The sequence below is a fragment of the Varanus komodoensis genome, unplaced genomic scaffold (genome assembly GCF_004798865.1).
Source record: "Varanus komodoensis strain SLA01 unplaced genomic scaffold, ASM479886v1 scaffold57, whole genome shotgun sequence".
NCBI classification, from domain to species: domain Eukaryota; kingdom Metazoa; phylum Chordata; class Lepidosauria; order Squamata; family Varanidae; genus Varanus; species Varanus komodoensis.
The window spans coordinates 4,028,147-4,046,639 of record NW_025336182.1 but is presented as its reverse complement, the minus strand read 5'-3'; the positions used below and the strand labels follow the sequence as shown (position 1 = coordinate 4,046,639).

Sequence of the window (18,493 nt, the reverse complement as noted above, 5' to 3'; positions counted from 1 at the left end):
CTTCCAGCAATGGCCTCAAAAGACGTGGGAAGAAAAGCCACCTCCTCCACTTCCACCAGGCTTACAGAACATTTCCATTAAGTGTCGTTCCGGGTCAGTGAGGAATGGAGATTTCCCCAGCTGCACCCTGGGGTGGGGGGGGGGGAGCACATGTTCCCCCCATTGGGAGAGAGGGCCAGATGAGGGAAGAAGCTGGAGGTGGATCCGCTGGGCTGCAGGAAAGGGCACTCAGGGTGCCCCTAGCTTCATGGGCTGGAGGTGGGCTGTGGGGTGTGACCCTCGGTTCTGTCACGCCACCCCCAGCTGCCAGCTACCTCCTCTTCCTAAACTAAACACCCCCAGTGCTTCAGTCTCCCATGACAGAGAAGGTGCTCAACAAGGTTTCTGATCAACAAACATCTTAGATGCAGAAGGCTGCCTGCAACCCAAGGGATGCCTTCGCCTGGCCCCCGTTCTTACCGAAAGAGTGATTGATCACTTCAAACAAGGCAAAGTAGTTTGCGGTTGTGCTGTCCATCCCAACTTTGGCCGCAACAGCCTGGAGAGCAGACCCAAGGGGGGAAAGGGACGAGAGGAGGAAAAAGAACAAGCATCAGGGCAGGCGCTTTCTTCCTCAGAGAACTGTTCAGTACTGGGGGGCGGGGGGCTCATGTCTAATGCTCTACTCTAGCCGTTAGGCAAAAACATTCATTCCATGGATTCGCAGCTGCAGCACCGCTCAGGATTCTACAACAGGCCTCGGAAGGGCTTCCTCCTGGTTCAGTCCCGCAAGTTCATTTGGTCAGCTCCCCTTTCAGTTCATCCAGTTTTGATTCCCAACATTAAAAGCCAGGAAGCAGGTGGAGGTGGGCGGGGAGGACAAGCAGCATCAAATGGGACCTTACACCTGCTCCTCGGCATTGCCCATTATAGGTCTCAACTCTGGCCCTGGACACAAGCAAAGGAGCCCTGCCCATCCCTGCTTATGCCAAGCAGAGGCAAGAGGCGTCTGATTCTCCCTTCTGCATGTCTGCTTCTTGGCCATGAGTACAACTAAGCGACTCGCACAAGAGAAAGGGTTCTCTTCTGTTCACATGGGGGGGGGGGGTTTCCAGGGAAGGTTAGAAAGCCCCTGGCTTGTACCTAGCCTTACACAGGAGCTGCACGCTACGGGGGGAAGGGGGCTTTATTCTGAGAGTCGGGTAGGAGAGTCAGGGCCCAGTGGAGCAGCTGAGGGGCTGCCTGCCATACCCGCTTGTATTTCTGCAGAGCCTTGCTTAATGAAATGAGAATGGGGCATTGGGGGGAGAAAAGAGGTGCAGGCTTGTTTTATTTCCTTCATTGTCAGTGCACTGCCACATTTCGGGGTCGCCCCCTCCGCCTCACCTGGTACACCTGGTCTGTGGTGCTGTTCTTTTTGACCCGAACGGTCACTGTCGTAATGTCTGGAAGGGCCACTCTGAGCTCTACATCTGACACACCATTGTAGTTCTGGGAGGCAAAGCACAGAAACGCACTGAGAAACATGAAGGGCCCCCCCGTCTCTGTGCCTGCTGCCTTCGGAAAGCAGCTTACTCGAGGCACAAGGAAATTATTCTCAACTCCCAGAAGCGCCTCAGGTAATAAAGAGAAGGAACGAACGGGAGGACTACGCAGGACGCCACAGGTCCTCATCAAGCGGTACCTCTGGCACCAGACCAGATTATTTCTGTACAATAGAGAGATCTGGGGGCTCAGGTCTGCTGAAAGGCCGTCACCTCTGGCCAGGAAAAGCCCTTAATCTCCTCACCCAATGATCCCAGATCACAAGTTGGCTGGGAGACTCACGGCACAAAATTCCAAAAGGGCTGCTGCTCTGAGATCTGACACCTGCCTGGAAAGGCTTAGGTGTGCACGCGAGGCGGCCCTTTGCACTGAGCCAGAAAACTGGCCCGTTCAGCCTATGGGGCCTTTGGCCCTACAGTTTGTAAGTTTCTGTACTGCCCTTGGGCCAGCTAGGGACTCCTCAAAGAGGCTCAAAGCATGCTGCAAGTTAGCAATATAAGCGGTGATGTGCCAAGCGATTTATAAATAGAGAACAACGTGTGTGGTGGGGGTGGGGGCAAGGTAAACAGGCAACGTTTCACAAAGCACTTAGAGAGAGACCCAGCTTTCCAAGCCTAATTTCCAAGGCCTGGCAGAGATCACAAAGCTTCGGCCGAGCAGATCTGGCCCCTCTGCGGGAGCTCCACAGAAGAGGTCCCGCTTGGCCTACTGCAGGGGAATCCTTCAGATGTCCCTGGGGCCGCCCCGGGGCGCTCCACCAGGCAACGCCTACCTCGTCGGACTCCGACAAGAACTCCTGCATGATGTCGCTCTCGCCAATGACCCGGATGGAGCACACTGCAGGGCCAAAACAAAGGACTCTGTTAACAGAACGGATGGTGGTAACAGCATCCAGGAAGCTCGTCCCCTGGGTAATTTTTTTATTTATTAGTTTTTAATTTATTTTTCAATTTAGATCCTGCCTTTTTCCTACAAAGGTCTCAAGGCAGCTTACATCATTCTCCTCCTCCATCTTATCCCCACAACAACAACCCTGTGAGGTAGGTTGGGCTGAGAGTCTGTGACTTGCCCAAAGTCACCCAGTTGGCTCCATGGCTGAGCGGGGACTCGAACCCACATCTCCTGAGTCCCAGTCCCACGCTCTTCACCACTACACCACACACTGGCTCTTTCTTGGCCATGAGGAGCTAACAGATTAATCCTGCTCCCATACCACACCGAAACACTGGCCATGAAATCCCAGAGATGGCTCAACTGAGCCGAAACACATATTTGGCCCCCAGCTATGCTACCAGGCAGAATCAGGGACTGTGGAAAGACAGAGAGGTCTGCTGCCCAGAACTGCAGAGGCCCACATCTTCTTAGCACCAGCAATAGTACAGGATCGGGCCCTCTGACTCAGTCATCCTCCCATGCCAAGTCAGAAGCCTTCGGGACTAGGGCGGCAGCGGTGGAGGCAGCTGGCCACAGTCTGAGCCCCTCCCGCAAAAGCACAAAAAGCAAAGGCTTCCAAGCACAGCTGAGACCTGATTAAATAAATATTGGTTGATATGCTGTGTGAGTTGTTTGTTTAAATGACCAAATGTACAAAAAACCTGCTTAGGAGCAAGCTCCAAATGAGTATGACGTTCTCATATCATAGCACATACTCTGCATTCTTTCAGAAGACACATTCCTCCTCCTGCTCCTCCTCATGCACCAGAAGGAATGCTTCCTCTGAGCTCATGCTGATCATCTTATATTGCAGACAATACAAGATCTGAAACCCGCCACCCAGTTTGTCAAGCTCCCTTCTAATGCAGGACTCCTTAAAGGCTGTAATGTGAATAATCACACTTTTTTTTTTTTCAATCTGCAATCCAGCATCCAAGGAAGCAGCTGATCAGCGTGAGGCCATGGCCCAGCGAACGGGCTGGCAGCGAACAAGGAGGCAGATTCCAGGCCTCAGAAACCCCATGCCTCTTTCTCCCATTAAACGAGGTGCAACTGCCTACCCTTTTCAAGGTATTCCTCAAGGCCCCGTCGCCTGGCATCCAGCTGTTGCTCTGACAGTGAGAACGGCCATTTGCCTGGCAGGCGGGGAAAAGTGAAGTTGGCAAACTCCCTCTTCAGGTTCTGATGCAAGATGGCGAATTCACGGTACCGCTTTGAACAAAGCTGCCGGCCCGCCATGTAAACATTATACACCTAGGAGAGAGACAGAAACAGAAGTAACGTTATTGTCAAGCAGAGTCCAGACTTCAAGGTTTCTGAAAAGGATAGCATCAGCTGGCTTTTTTTTACTGCAAAAGCTTTGCAGTGCAATTACTCCAGAACTAGGGCCCTGTTCCTCTAGGAAAGAAGCTGTAACATCCCAATAAAACAGATTATGGGAGAGAAGGCAGAGTGTAAGAGTTCTTTCTCCAAGATGCAACACAAATGAGAGAAATGTCTGCCTCCTTTTCTCTGTGCTTCTCAGAGGGACTCAGGAGAAATGGCATCTGGTCTCACTCGAGCAGAGGGCTAGGAAAGGGAAGATGCGGCAGGAGTCTTACGCAAAGTTGCATGCCAATGAGATGCCACCATCTCTGCTGAGTCCTTCCGTGACTTGGAAGAGGGGGAAATTCCTGTACTTGTGCAGCAGTTTGGAGAAGGACAGACTCCCGCTGTTTCTTGCCTTCGCCAGACGGCAGCAGAAACAAGAAAAGTTCCTTCCTCTCCCACTTCCTATGCCATCGATGGGAAAAGGACGCAAAGCAGAGGGTTACACCCTCGGGCAGAAGCGGGAAGGCTGACACGGCACTCATTACCCATTTGCAGCCAAATCGATTGTCTGCAGGCCTCCGGTAAGGGAGAAAGTGCTGCAAAGGCTGCTCAAGGCCACCCACCGAGAACAGAAGGCCAGGCACAGATGCTCGGGAGAAGCCCAGCCGGACTGGTACTCACCACGAACTTCTCACCATTCTGTTCCACATGCTTGTAGGTGGGGATGGAGATGGGCACGGCTTGCTTCTCCGTGTAGTCATAGAAGGACTGGCCCAGCGAGTCATCGCTCGGATCGAGGTTGTCCGCCTCGTGCGGGGGCACAGACAGCACCGTCAGGATCAGCTCCTTCTCCCCTGCGCGGATCAGGTCCACCACTTGCTTGTGAGTTGCCCCTTCGACATTCACACCATTCCTGGCAAGGAGAAGGGAAAAATATTGTTCCGGCGAAGGAGGGCCATGTGCAAGCTAAAGGCATGTTAACATTATAGCCGCTATTAGAATAAAAGCAGTGGCGGTTTAGCCACAAGTAGGGGTTCTGAGATGTGGAAGTCGGTAACGGAAGGTTGCCCAGCAGCCCTGTTTCTGGGTTGTAAGCTAAAACGCCACAATCCTTCTTTGCATATCTGAAAGCATTGATCTGGTTAACTTCATTTAAAGGATGTTTTAGAGATCAGGCTGATTTCAAACATGTTTCGCTGCACCTTGTCCAGTCTGGCTACTCAGATGCGATTCCACCTAACATGAATGCGACGGGATCCACCGATTCCTCCAAAAGTTAACGGCCTGCCTCCAGGACCGCTTCCCCAACCGCACGTACCTTTGCCCAGAGGCCACTTCCGCAAGGGCCTGAGGCCACCACTCCAGCTCAGCAACCCAAGCAGCGAAGCAGAGTTAGGAGAAAGTGTGTGGAAACGCATGTCTACTGAAAGGCACACAATGCCCCGTCTAAAAGGAAGAACCGCAGGCAGCTTGATGAAGAGGCCACAGCGCGGCGCGGCGGTGAAAAAGCCAAACGGGGCACCGGGGGTATTCGGGAAGGTACTGAAAGCAGGGATGCCAACACTGTAACTGAGCTCCAGGAATCTACAGCGGTGGCTGTGTTTCAGACACAATGCACAGAGCTTCTCTCAAAGAGGTGCAGCCAACAGCAAAGGTGCTTTCCTATGAGGAAGTACAAAAGCAAGAAGCTCTTTAGCTGAGAGGGGGCAAAGATTGTAGGAAGGATGGGCAAGGTTTATAAAATTATTAGTGATGTGGAGAGAGAGAGAGAGAGAGAGAGAGAGAGAGAGAGAGAGAGAGAGAGAGCGCGCGCGCGCGCGCGCGCGCGCGCACAAACACGATGGGGGAGGAATTTTCTCCCGATCGCAATACATTTGAGAGTCATCCAGGGAAACTGAGCAGCAGTAAGACCAAAAGAAAGTAGCACTTATATAAAGCAGAATTTGTGTAGTTTGTCATTACAACTTGCAACAACAGCCACTGCCTTAGACTGCTACAAATGGGAGCAAAAGTCTCCCAAGGATGTACCAGTCATAACTGTAACAGCCATGACATCTCAGTGGAGCCTCCATGTTCAAGGGCATTATATCCCTGATGCTGGTGAGAGCTAACTGGAGAGCACCGTCCCTTTAACATGCAAGTTGTTAGCCCAATTGCTGCTATTAAGAAAAATTGTCTGCCTGACTGGAGAGATTTCTGGTCCAGCTCTTCCATTGCTCAGTAAAGGTTAGGGACTTGAAGCACAAGCCTGTCCCATCCCAGCCAAAGTGCACACATGTTTAGAAGGAAATTATTTCCAAACAAAGCTATACAGAAAGGGCAACTTTCTGACTCTCAACACAAACCACAATGGAGAACTCCCCTCTCAAGAGACTTCTAGTTGCGGAAAACAATGCCTTAAAGTACAAAGGCCTGGATGGGACCCACTTCTGTGAGCATGCAACAAACCGGGAAATCAAAGGAAAGGCTCCATGGGGAGCTCGAGAGACTTGAAAAGAAAAGAAAAAGAAAGAGGATTAGGGGCCTGTATTTTACAGCAATACCTCCTCATGAGGAGGTGCATGACCTCGTTACATAGGCACAAACACAAGTCCACATGCGCAATGCCAGGCAAGATGGCCCTTCTCAGCCCCACATAACAGCCTTCCCTGACCTGGAAAGCCAGTGGAGGAGGGAGGTCAACAAAGGCTAGTGTTTGTCTTCAAAGGCTAATGTCTGCCAGCGTGCCGGACACACGGCCTCATCGGAGCTCTTACCGTTCTCTGAGGATAAACACCGGCTCCTCTGCCCAAAACAAGCAACATTTAGCCACATGCCCTTGGTCAGCGGGACTGCACAGCCTTTTGGGACGGAGGCAGGCATCTCAAGCATCCTCCTGTTTATGCAACAGTTCAAAAGTGGTGGGATTTTTCTAACTGGACAATTTCTGCTAGAAATAAGTAGCAAGACGCAAGCCAGGCGCAGGCCTCATCCTCAACTCTCATCTATTAAACCCAAGTTTCTAGGCAGCTTCCACGGTAGCTTAATTTTTCCTGGAACAATTGATTCTTCCCTTTTGTAATACAACATGTTCTGGGGTCACTTGGTCTGGAAAAGCAATTAAGTCCCATTAGGTTTACAAACAACCTGCTCCTGGTGGAGACGAGCATCACTAGAAACAGTTTATTTATACAGCCTGCCTGAATCTTCGAATTATCTCCAGGAGTGCAGCTGTGGAGACTGTCCGGATGAAGGCCTGCATATGTCAAAGGGGACCACTCTACCTCTGCTTGAGATGCCGAGGCACCCAGAGTGCAGGAGACCTTGCAATGAGTCCCTCAAGTACCTCGGCTCTTGGCGTGGCTTTTTCTGCAAACGCGCACCAATGTCCTCGGCCGGAAGCAACCTGAAATGTCAGGTGAATGTGGGCAAAGAGTCACGCAATGTACTCCAGAGTCACCTCATGTCAGGGCAAAGATGAAAGCCACACGTAAGTGCAGTGGAGGGACTGCTTCCGGAAGCGCCCTTGCCGTGCTGAATGCAGCTGAAGCAGGGGGCAGCCCTAGCCAAGGAAATGGGTGCAACGCCGAGAATGCAGGCAGGTCCGCCGGAACGACAGCACACTTGCGGCGTGCACAGCAGCCCCACAGCCACTGTGTCACCACGGAGGCAGTGGCTGGCCCTGCTGCCAATCCAGACCATCAGTCCAAGTCCCCCGTGACTCTTCCTCGGGTGCTACTGTGGGACTGAAAGGTGGTGATAACCTGGTGGGGTGGGGGGGCAGAGGAAGATACTTGACTGCAAAGCCAAGGGCTGTGCATCCAACCCTGCAGGCCAAAACTGGGAGCGTCCTGCGGAGGGGAGAGGCCGCCAGCAGCTGCATCGTCGCCCTGCCCGGATGACTCGATTGTTTGGGGGTGGTTGCACTTCATGGCTCCTTCTCCTTTCTTTTTAATCAGGGAGTCGCCTTGCTCTGTATCTCAGGGAGTCTTCCTGTTTCTGGCTCCGGGAGCTGGATCAGTTATTTTCCACAAGGAGCCACTTGTTGCTCAGCAGAGACCTGCCCAATCCCCGGGGAGGGCTGTTTGGGGAGGAGGCGCTCCAAACTGGTCCCCGGCCAGCCCAAGGCTTTGCTTGCAAAGAAGATGGGTGGACGTTTATGCACGGGTAGCGCAGGAGAATGCTGGGCTTGGACACAGTGCCCCAGAATGCAAAGCTGTAGCTATCCCGCTGAAGGGGAAGGGGAAGCGGGGAAAGGGAAGCGGGACAGGGCTCCAGGAATGCGTGCCGCACCAGGGAAGCACGCTGCCTCTGCTCCTACGGACAGATCCAGGATGTACAAGACAAGCAGATTTCAATTTAACGAGCCTCATAAAGATGTCTGGCCATGGCAGGAAAGCATCAAGCCCAGGCCTGATGCCCTGCCAACTAACTACTTCTTCTGGGACAACAGGCTGACGGCAATCCAAGTAATGCAGCACCGCACACAGAAGGGATGGCTCGCTTTGCTCCTCTCTTGCCGGCGTGTGGTTTTATCTTGTCAAATTAAGGACTCAACGCCACAAGCAAAATACAGTCCCCGTTCTGGTCGGTCCCCTGGTTTCTAGACCTCACTGGAATTTCTAAAGGACAGTGCTGAAGAGAACGGGAGGGAGGGCCCCGAGAAATGAAAAGGAGAAGAAAAACATCAAAGTCGACTGTTTAAAACTGGTTTATAGAATATAAAGTGCTGTTCAGCTGTACACTATATAATTTAATTGTTCCCGGTCTGAAGGTGAAACTCGAAAATGTGACCGTGAGAACTAAAAAGTGTGGGCGTTAAAAAAATTAAAGCTTCAAGGGGCTGGCTCATGGCTTAGGGCAGGACAGGGCAGCCTCAGGCCCCTGGGCCATTTCTGACCCTCAGACGTTCCCTATGTTGTCCCCCCACCCCCGTTTCTCCCAGCCACCTGTTAGATGGTTTCCTGGCTTTGGGGCAGTTTTTCCTCCCACAAAGTAAAATGTAGAAATGCCTCACTTACGAATTAGTAACTGGGAGAAAGGGGTTAAAATTAAAATATGCTGGTCTCCCATCTTTTCCTTTGGCCTCTTGTGCATTCAGCCCCACTTGCCACTGAAATTTGGCCCCTGAGAGCATCCCTGAAAAGGAATTTAGTTCTTGGGCTGAAAAAAGGCTCCTCATCCCTGGTTTAAAGGCTAACAAATACGATTTAGGAATATTCTAACACAAGCTTTTCACAGTAACTCTGCCTCCAGTATCCTCTGCATTCATGAACACAATTTGCCCATGATGTACAAAGATGACAGTTCATCTAACCCACCATCTTGTCCAGGCTTCTGAGAAGCTCACAAGCCAGGACACAAACACAATAACCACTCCCTGTGGGTTGATTGCTGGTGGCAAAGAATTAGAAGTACTACCAATGCAACTTCCTAGAGGCATTCTGCATTTAGCAGCACGGGAAATTTAAGAAGCTGCAGTATCCTTCGGGGCTTTAAAAGCAAAAGTGAAATTAACTGCAGCAGAAATGGACCAAAACAGTCAGCAGTAAGTGCGGACACAAGGGCTCTAACCCTCAGGAAGCTTCCACTCAAAATCCACTACCCTCCCCTGTTTTTCCCAGTCGTTCATTGCTATGACTGAATAATTATATCTACATGACAAGAATGTGAGCACACAGACATTGTTTAAATGTCTGCAGAATGCCCTGAACTGTGGAATATTTGGATCATATTCACAGTCTTCAAGTCCTGTATGGGAAATGGGAAACAAGGTACAATTCCTACTTGCTTGAATTTAATCTTTAACCACCAGCCTTGAACAAGCCGGAAAAAGTCAAGATTTCAGTCCTAAGCTTATTTACTCAGGAGTGATCCTTACCTAGATGCATAGGGGCTTATGCAAAAGGACTCCCACCCTAAGCAGGCTGAAATGTCACCTACAAACCTCCCCCAACACTGATTTCAAGCCAGAGAATCGGCTGTCTTGATAATCTCAGCTCCAGTTGCTTCTTTACAACTTTCAGTTCTTGTGACTAGAGAGAATGGTTAGGAAAGGTGCTGACAACGCTCGGTGACTCACGAGCACAAGGAAGCACCGGATGGGATACGTGGCACTGTGGCCTTCCTGTACACCTCAGCCAACCTTTAAACCCTTCTCTGGCTGCCTCCTGTGCGTTGTTTTAAATGTTCACTCCTCCAGAAGTATTGGAAGCAAACCAAATGTTTCGCTCTCTTTCCAAAACGGGGGTAATTAGCACAGCTGATTCCCAAGGCTCAAGAGTAACCTTGCCATGCAGTTCTTCTGGCTCAAGTATAATTTTTTGTGTTGGTTAGAAGTGTGGACATATCTCCAAGGAGATGCTTCTAAAATCCGTTTCCTCGTCAGAACTCCTCTGCAGCAGGCTCCTTCATGCAAGCACAAGCGCACTGTTTGCTTTGCGCTCTTCCTTCCAAGAAGCAGGACTCGTTTTTGTGCTCCTTTGGGTACACAGTGGCTCACCGCCCAGAGCAACATGCCACACTCGCCGCAGGACAGGCTTGCCAGACCACATGCTCTCCAGGTGTGGACTACCACAGCTCCCATCATCCCCCAGTCGAGACGGTAAATGAAAAGGCTGTGCACCATATGGCATTTCTGGAAGGTGTTATTCAGCAAGGCGCTTTAACATGCACACGGCCTGCAACAACGAGATCGGATTCTATTATACGCATTTCCCAGACAGGACCATGGAGGCGAAGAGAAAGATGCTTGCCAAACATCACCAAGTCCACGACTGAACGGAGATGGGAATTCTGCTCACTCTGTCTCAAAAAGATATTATACAGCTAGAAGAGGTCAGTAAAACAGAAATCAAAATAATAAAGGAATAAAGCCATTCTGTGCTTTTTCCCATCCAAGTCCAACGCTGTGCTGACCGGACCACATAAGCCAGAAACGACAGGAATACCTGCAAATCCCTAACCATATATAATGCCACATCCGAGCTCCTACCATGCAGGACCCTGCAGTTGGCTTTAAAAATGGTAAGTAACAAACAGACAAAGATTTTGGCTTTGCTTGGCCTGCTGACTGCTTCACAAAGCAATTTTCTGAAATCCTTTGCCAAGCTCAAGCACTGTGGAATACTCAAATACAGACGCAGCCTTGTTTTTAGAGGCCAGTTCTGTGCTTTTGCAAAGCTCTCCCCAAGCCTCTAGCTGTTAAGACCGAGGAGAAAACAGGTAAGAGACAACAACCCTGGGCTTGTTGCCTCAAAAGCGAAGTAGCTTGCTTTCCAGCTCCAGATACTAGAACAAGGTTGGGAAGCTTAAGGAAAGATTCAGCTAGTCATTTATTAGGTCCAACAATGCCGGAAACAGAGCTTCCTCCCTGCCCGCCCCCCAAAAAAACCCTTCCAGAGGCATCAGCATTTTACATGTGCTCAAACTTACACATATAATCAAGTAACTCCATATAAATCAAACCATTTGTCCACAGGTATTATCAGCCATATTACATTCACAGCTAATGCAAGGGCTAATACATGAGCTTGTGGCCAAACTAGTGACAGTGAGAATCTAGATGGAAGTATGCACACACTTGGGAAAAAAACCCGGTTTACAGAAGTAGAAAAAATATTTAGGAAAAAACTGGAGGGCAAAACCAGCCCAATGAATACCAAGTGTGCTCAGTAGCCACTGAATGCTGATTGCCTGTGGGGGATGATGTGACGGAGATCCTAAAAGCCTGAGCAGAAACACTCCACAACTGCAGCATTTTATTGCAGGTTCCATTTGTCATTTTTTAAACAATATTTCAGTCCCGCCTTCTCATCTCTGAATTAAGACAGATGACAGCCACAATAAAAAATAAATCCACTGACAGGAAGAAAAAGAAAAATGAAAATAAAGAAGTACCCTCTTATTTGTGGCAAACTAAAGACTCTAGATTACTTCTGGAAATAGCCAGGGAAAAGGTATGTCTGAACTGCAGCATTTTGTCCAGAAGACCGACTGCAGGAGCAAAGTTCACTAGGTGTCCTGAAGCAGGATGGTCCACACTTCAAGCTCTACCATGGAGAAAGCCTTATCCTGTGTTCCAGCCAAACAGGCAGTCCTGGGTAGAGGCCTTTGCCCAGTCCTGAAAATCAAGCCCCTTAAAGGGCTCCTGCATTTGAGGTACCACCTCTCTGCTATTTCAGTGATCCTTACAACAATCATATTGCAGATTTGGGGCATACTGAGGACGCAAATCAGAACTAGTCACTTCCTCATTCACAGCTCAAGCCACCATGCAGTACTAGCGCTTTCTAGCCCCAACATTCCACTCCACTTCAAATCTGGATTGCTGCTTTCCCTGCCTCTGCACATAGATGGTGCTTAAAAATCCAATTCTGATTACTTTTTTTGATTGACGCAGCTTCATCAATATAATTTGCAAAGGGCCGTACACAAGGAGATGGGTCTTTTCTGAAGCAGGAAGAACTTACTTACAGCAGGAAGATAAGGCGCTGCCTTAAGACCAAGACTGCTGGTCGTCCAGTCCAGCATTCTTGGCACGGATCGGCAGCAACTCTCTGGAGTTTTAGGCAGGAGTATCTCCAGTCCTATACAACTCTTGGTATATCTTTTTTCATTTCGGCACCAGGCCAAAACCTTTTTATATTGATTTTATATTTTATGTGGGATGCTGTGTCCTGTTTAGAAACATAGAAACAGAGCGAGTCAGAAGGGGCCTCCTGGGCCATCTAGTCTGACCTCTGGCACCAGCCGGCTCCGCTCACGACATGCCCACCATGTGCATGTCTGCTTGTTTATGTTATCACTGCCCTGAGACACTGTAAAGGGCAGGATACAATTTTTTTAATAAATAAATCTCTACAAAGCTCTATTTTCATACCAGATTAATATTGCCCTCAACCCTGGGGAAAGAGTACATACCCATTCATGAAACTACATTTCCCAGGGTTCCCTGAGAAGAGACAGTTACTAAATTAGTTTTCAGTCCACAGCGGTGCAGAGACACAGGAAGAGGCAGCTTATTCCTGATTTAAAAAACCACAGCAACTACTAACAAGGTATGTGGACAAGGGCGATGTTTCTCAAAACTGAGGGGTGGGAGGATGAAATACCAAGTTGTTCTGCATACAGCAGCTGCTGCCTGTAAGAATGTGCACCCCTCCCCACAGAGTTCAAAGAGGAACAGACGAGGGTATCAATAGCAACTTGGAAACACCACACAGAGAAACATCGCACAACTCAAGCAGCGGCGCTTTCTAAGCTCTCTTCGGGTTCTTGAGTCATGCTGGGATGACACGGAGGGAAGAGGCAACTGCCCTACACCAATCTGACACACACCAGCAAGGAGCCGCTGCTGGGGGGCACCGAGGCCTCCCAGGTCTTCGCTCGAGAAGACGAAACCCCCTGGAAGCTATGTCCCCACACCCCGCTAAGAACGCTCTCCTAGGAGGCAGTGCTCGGAATGCAGGAACAAACAAAATCGTTGCATTGCTCCCGCTCAATAACAGGAAGGAAAAGACAAGGAGAGCGAGAAGAAGCATCCAGGGTTTATGAGACCAGCACCACTTAGAAGCAACAGGGCATGAAATGGGCACGGCTTCTTCTCAGGCCAGCCCAAAAGAAGGGGCACAAGGAGGGGCCGCCAAGGTGGGTATTCCACAGCATCCAGAGCCACGCTGGACATCAAATGCAATGAGGAGGGGGCACCCAAGCCATTCGCGCTGTATGCTCTATGTACAGCAACAGCAAAAGCAAAGTCTGCCCTTTCAATGATTTGTATCTTTGTGCTGCACGGGAAAGAGGTTGCTTCTTGTTTCATTGCACAGGCAGGCATGTGACTTCCTGATTCACCATATTCATCAAGGACAGGATGGGAAGTACAGGGCCTTAAAGCAGCTCGGTCAATATCCTAGCCACGAAAGCTCTTCAAAAACGGAACCATCTCCACGGAGAGGATTGTGGGCAGGCCCCTTGCTTAGAAACTCCTGAACATAGGAAGCCGTCTTATCCAACCATCATCCGTCTAATTCAGATTTCCCCAACCTGGTGACCTCCGGATAGCTTGGTTTGCAGCGTCCAGCATGCTCTGCCAGGCTGTTTGGACTGGGAATAACCAGAGTTGGATGCCAGAGTTTGAGGAAGGCTGGACAATTTTCTGCTACAGTTCACGAAAATACTGCCATCTCATACGCACCCCAGTATTTCCTTCAAACAAGGCCTGCTCTCTGAATGCATGCTGGGACTTGGGGAAGCAACACGGGAGCAAACCAAACTCCACTGGCACGCGCGGCTTCCTCTCTCCGGCACTCCCACACACCCTGCTTCCATTTTAGGTATTCAGGCATCTTCTTGTTTGACTTTCACACAACTCAAAACTCATGGCCTTTCCACTCTCTTGCCTTTCTTCTTGACGACCTGTTTCACCTGGTTCTTTCCCTCGTGGTCGGTTAATGATTGTATGCATCGAGCATTTTACTTGGACTCTAAAAAAAGAGACCATCTCAGCAAGCCAGTACAAAGGTCCTCCCTTTTCTCCTGACTGTTTGTTTTGTTTCATTTTTTTAGGGGTGAGAATTCATGGGCAGAGAGCAGTGCATCAGTTCAGAATTTTGTAAGCCATAAATGAGGACTTAGAATAACGACAAACAACTGACCATCAAGTTGCCCAGCAAAGAATTCTCAGATGCCCCCTTCCACACAAGAGGAACAAGTTAATCCTTCAGTCATTATTATAACATCCCACCCAGCTCACTGTCTGTATACCAGGGGTGAGCAACATACCACCCACGGAACGCATTCAGCCTCCAGGGAGACCCCCAGAAGCCTCCTGCCAGCAGCATCTGCAGTGGCAAGAAAAGAAAGCCAGCTATTTGTTGCTAAGGAGCCAGGGATTCAAAAGCAAAAATGGCCCTGGACTGGCTGCTCACCCCAGTACAGAACTGCAGATGATCCTGCAGCCACCATTCCTATGGACTAGGAACGATGCATCTGGGAGAGTAAACTCATCAGCTTTGAGCAAGGAGCAGTTCTTAGAATAAGCGTCTCAGTAGGAGGAGACCCTGCTGGAACCAGGAAGGTCCCCATGAGATGGACCTGAGGGAAATGAAGTAGAGGAATACAGTGACGTTTCTCACAGAACCGTGTATGCAAAACTGTGGAATCTATATAAAGTTGTTTTATAACTTTCCCAGCCCCCCAATTAACTGTGGGATGGCGCCTGTTAAAGTGGCCGAATGCCAACAGCAGTAATAAAGCTATTATTTTAAAAATTACGCCTAGAAAAGGAAATGTTCCTACTTTGGATATTAATCTAGGATCACAGCTTCACAGACAAGGGGTTTGCCAAGATACAAATGAACTCTGGTTATTGCTTTGTGCCTTTTCACACACTGAGAATGTCTTTCCTCCATAGCAAATATTGTACATCTGTAGGCAGGCTGTCCCGCCACATCCCAAGCTGCTCCCGAACAGCAAAGGCTATGCTGCTTTTCCACGGTATAGCCCAGACCACCAATCTGTGCCAACTAATTTTACCTCTAAAAACATTCGATACAACAGCTCCAGCCATGTGAACATTCAGTGGAATGGAGCAGATTGCATTTGTTGCCATGACATTTCCCAGCCTGATCCTATTGGTATTAGAATTTTTTTTGGGGGGGGAGGGGGTTAGTTAAAGAAAAAAAAAAAGCTTCAAACGCTACAGGATCAGGCCAAGTAGTCCACCTAGTCTTGTGTCCAGAGTAGCCAACCATATTCTTCCAGGAATCTCCCAAGCAGGCACAAACCCTTCCCATTCCTTGCGCCTCATATACCACCTTTCAACAAGCATGAAGGTAGAAAAAGTCACTGACAGACCCCTCTGCTCCCATGATTTTGTCTAGACTTTTAAAAGCCATCTGCGTCCACAGCCTTCCCGACTGGACAGCTGTGGGTTCTAGGGATGAATTATGTCCTGTGGAAGGAACCCATTTTTCTGCTTCAAATCAGCTGCTTCAATTCTTAGAGGGATCTATGATTTCTATGATGTTGAGAAACTTGTCTCTCCATACCATGCATGATTCTATAAGGTACTACCGTATCCAACCTGAGTCACCTTCTTTCTAAACTGAAAAGCCTCCAAATACTTCCGCTTTCTCCTCTGTTCAGTCTGTTTATACAAGCTGGGCACACTTTCCATCCAACTGGAGATCTCAAGTCAATGGGCAATTAACACAGAGAAATTAAGCAAGGAAACTATCCGTACAAGAAGGCCAGAAAGAATAATTACTCAAATACTAGTACCAGTACATAACACAGCCTTGCAACATTAAACACAATTTAAAAACCACCAAATTGCAGCAGATGGTCATTTCAGTCTTTACCAGATGTCCACTAACTATCTGGTCAGCATTCCCCATCCTGGAATTCTCCAGCTCTGCTGGACTGCAACAACCATCATTCCTAGGCATCACGACATTGGCCATGCTCACTGAGAATCATGGGAGCAGCGGTGCAACACAGCTAGAACCATGGGGAAGACTGCCCTACAAAGTCTGAGATTTCAAACAGTGCCCATATGCTAGTCTTACAGGTTTTCCCATGCAGTGAAAAGAGACCGAACAGGCTCTGCCACACTCCCCCTCCCACCTGCAGAAAAGTCCAAGGACCATTGTAATATTTGTGGAATTTGGGCCCAACCAGAGCTCACCAGGCATAGTTAGGACCCATAACTGAAATCCATAGGATCTCTTCTCTGGTTCTTTCCAATTTTAGTAAAATCATGCTCCGCTGTCTTGCATACTTCTTAACACAGTTAAGAAAGAGATTTGCACAAAAGGGACCAGGGGCTTTCTGGCCTGCATGCAGAATGATCAGAGGAAGCTCTTTCCAGTGTAAAAAACAGGCAAGTTTCCAAATGAATGGCAATGTTCCTTCAGTGGCTGGTTGCATTTCCTCTAAGGCTTTTAGGTTTTGTTTTGATTTTGTTTTAATAGAAATTTAACTATGCACAAGGGGAGATGCTTGGTTGATGATATTCATTTGTGGAAAGCAGAATGCAGGGTTGTGATCCCTCACACCTATTTTATCCCAGGTATCCTTACAGCATCCCTGAAAGGCAGAGAAGTCTTGGTACAGTCATATTAAGGGCAGAGTTCAGCTAACATTTCCTTCGAAGAAAAAACTCCCATATGCCAGAAAATGGAGGAGGACGTGACATGTATTTCCAGCAGAGTCACACATTCCATGCAAATTCAAACTTAAGGAATACTAAACAAGGTGATGTACTGCAAGAGATGAACCTCTCGTGGCCGCAACGGGTATGCAAGGCACATCGCAGGGTGAAGTGATGAGTTTTCATCTGGTGAACAAAAGCGAAGCTTGGTTTAAAAAGAATCCTGAAGATTCGGCAAAGTCTACAACCAGAACTAGTCCTAGCATCATAAACACAGACGGCATATTTGTCACTTTCCATCATTTTTTTAAAAAACCATTTTGCATGGCCAAGAAAATCAGGGCACTGAGGTACTCAGACTAGGGGAGCCGGGAGTGGATGTGTGGAGAACACCTGGCCCCCGAGGTGAGCTTGTTCAGCACCTGGGAGCAAGGTGGCAGCGGTGGTTCTAGACTGCAGCACGAATCCGTACTGCAGCTGCATCACATTAGATAACTCAACACCTCACCTCAGCAAGAGGTATTTCCAAAACAGAAGTCGTCCTGCTGCTCACAGGAACCACAGCAGTCCACCACTGTTGAGTGCCGGAAATGAATCCATCCCCATGCGAAAGAAAATGACCTCCCAGTTAAGACTGAAAAAGTTGGCCTGTGCTGGATCATGCAGTGGAAAAGCCAGTGACTCTCCAACTCACAGGGACACTGCCCAACTAAAACCAGGACACATTTTTTCCTTCTACTAACATCCTCAAAGTACAAAGGCACCATAGAAAACACGAAGCAGCCATTCGTTCTAGGAAGAGCTGGTCTCACAGCACAGCTGGCCTTATGGGCATTTTTTAGCCATCCCGAGCAGCAAAATGATCCTAAAAATGCACAGGCGAAGAAACAAGACAGAGCAACAAAGCAAGAATTCCAAACTGAAAGAGCATTCGACACAGCCACCCAGCTGCTACAAAACTTTGCAGTCTCTTAGTAAACAGAAAGACACCCCTTGTCAATACAAGTTCAATAAAAACATCATGAAGAATCTTAGAGATTTTTGTGCTTGTTTCTTCAGAGAATGTCAAGCTTTATTTGAGAGAACGATTTCAGCCAAAGAAGCATCACTGCGATGCCACAGGAGAGGTAAACAGCCATCCCAGGCATAAACCCCCCTCCATTTAACTAACAAAGATACCTGTCCATATATTGGAAAGGGTACAATTTTGCCACATATGTAAGAGTTTAAAAGAAGGTAAGATCCTATGAATCCTTTTACGCTCCTTTTAAAGTCCATCTCTTCAATTTTTAGATGGTTTCACTTGGCAAAGATCTAAGAAACTTATTCATCATTCTAAAGGGAAAATGGTATTCGCTACAACATTGTAAAATTTGGTAAATTTAATAGCAGTCAGTTTTCATAGCAAAGGCAGGTCTCCATTTTCTTTAAAAAGACACAATTCCATTTCAGCAACTGAAAGCAAAAAAAAGTTTCCCAAACCCGCTGTGCATTCAAGACCCATTGCACATTTTTATTGAGGACAGACAACAGCCCTCTTCCAGAACCCTCTTGTTTTACTTAGAGAGGAAACATGGAGGTGTATGACGGCAG

The 18,493-nt window shown here is 48.6% G+C and overlaps 1 protein-coding gene across 1 annotated transcript in view; it reads right to left on the bottom strand.

Moving 5' to 3' along the window:
* The window catches only part of SNX27 (sorting nexin 27), a 32,358-nt gene that overhangs the window by 11,651 nt on the left and 2,214 nt on the right, over positions 1 to 18,493 (bottom strand). The window contains exons 2-6 of the mRNA XM_044449290.1: positions 4,450 to 4,681; positions 3,519 to 3,711; positions 2,297 to 2,361; positions 1,366 to 1,470; positions 460 to 538 (exon numbers count right to left, since the gene is read on the bottom strand). Coding sequence (XP_044305225.1) covers positions 460 to 538; positions 1,366 to 1,470; positions 2,297 to 2,361; positions 3,519 to 3,711; positions 4,450 to 4,681 — 674 coding nt within the window. The remainder of the gene's footprint in view (positions 1 to 459; positions 539 to 1,365; positions 1,471 to 2,296; positions 2,362 to 3,518; positions 3,712 to 4,449; positions 4,682 to 18,493) is intronic.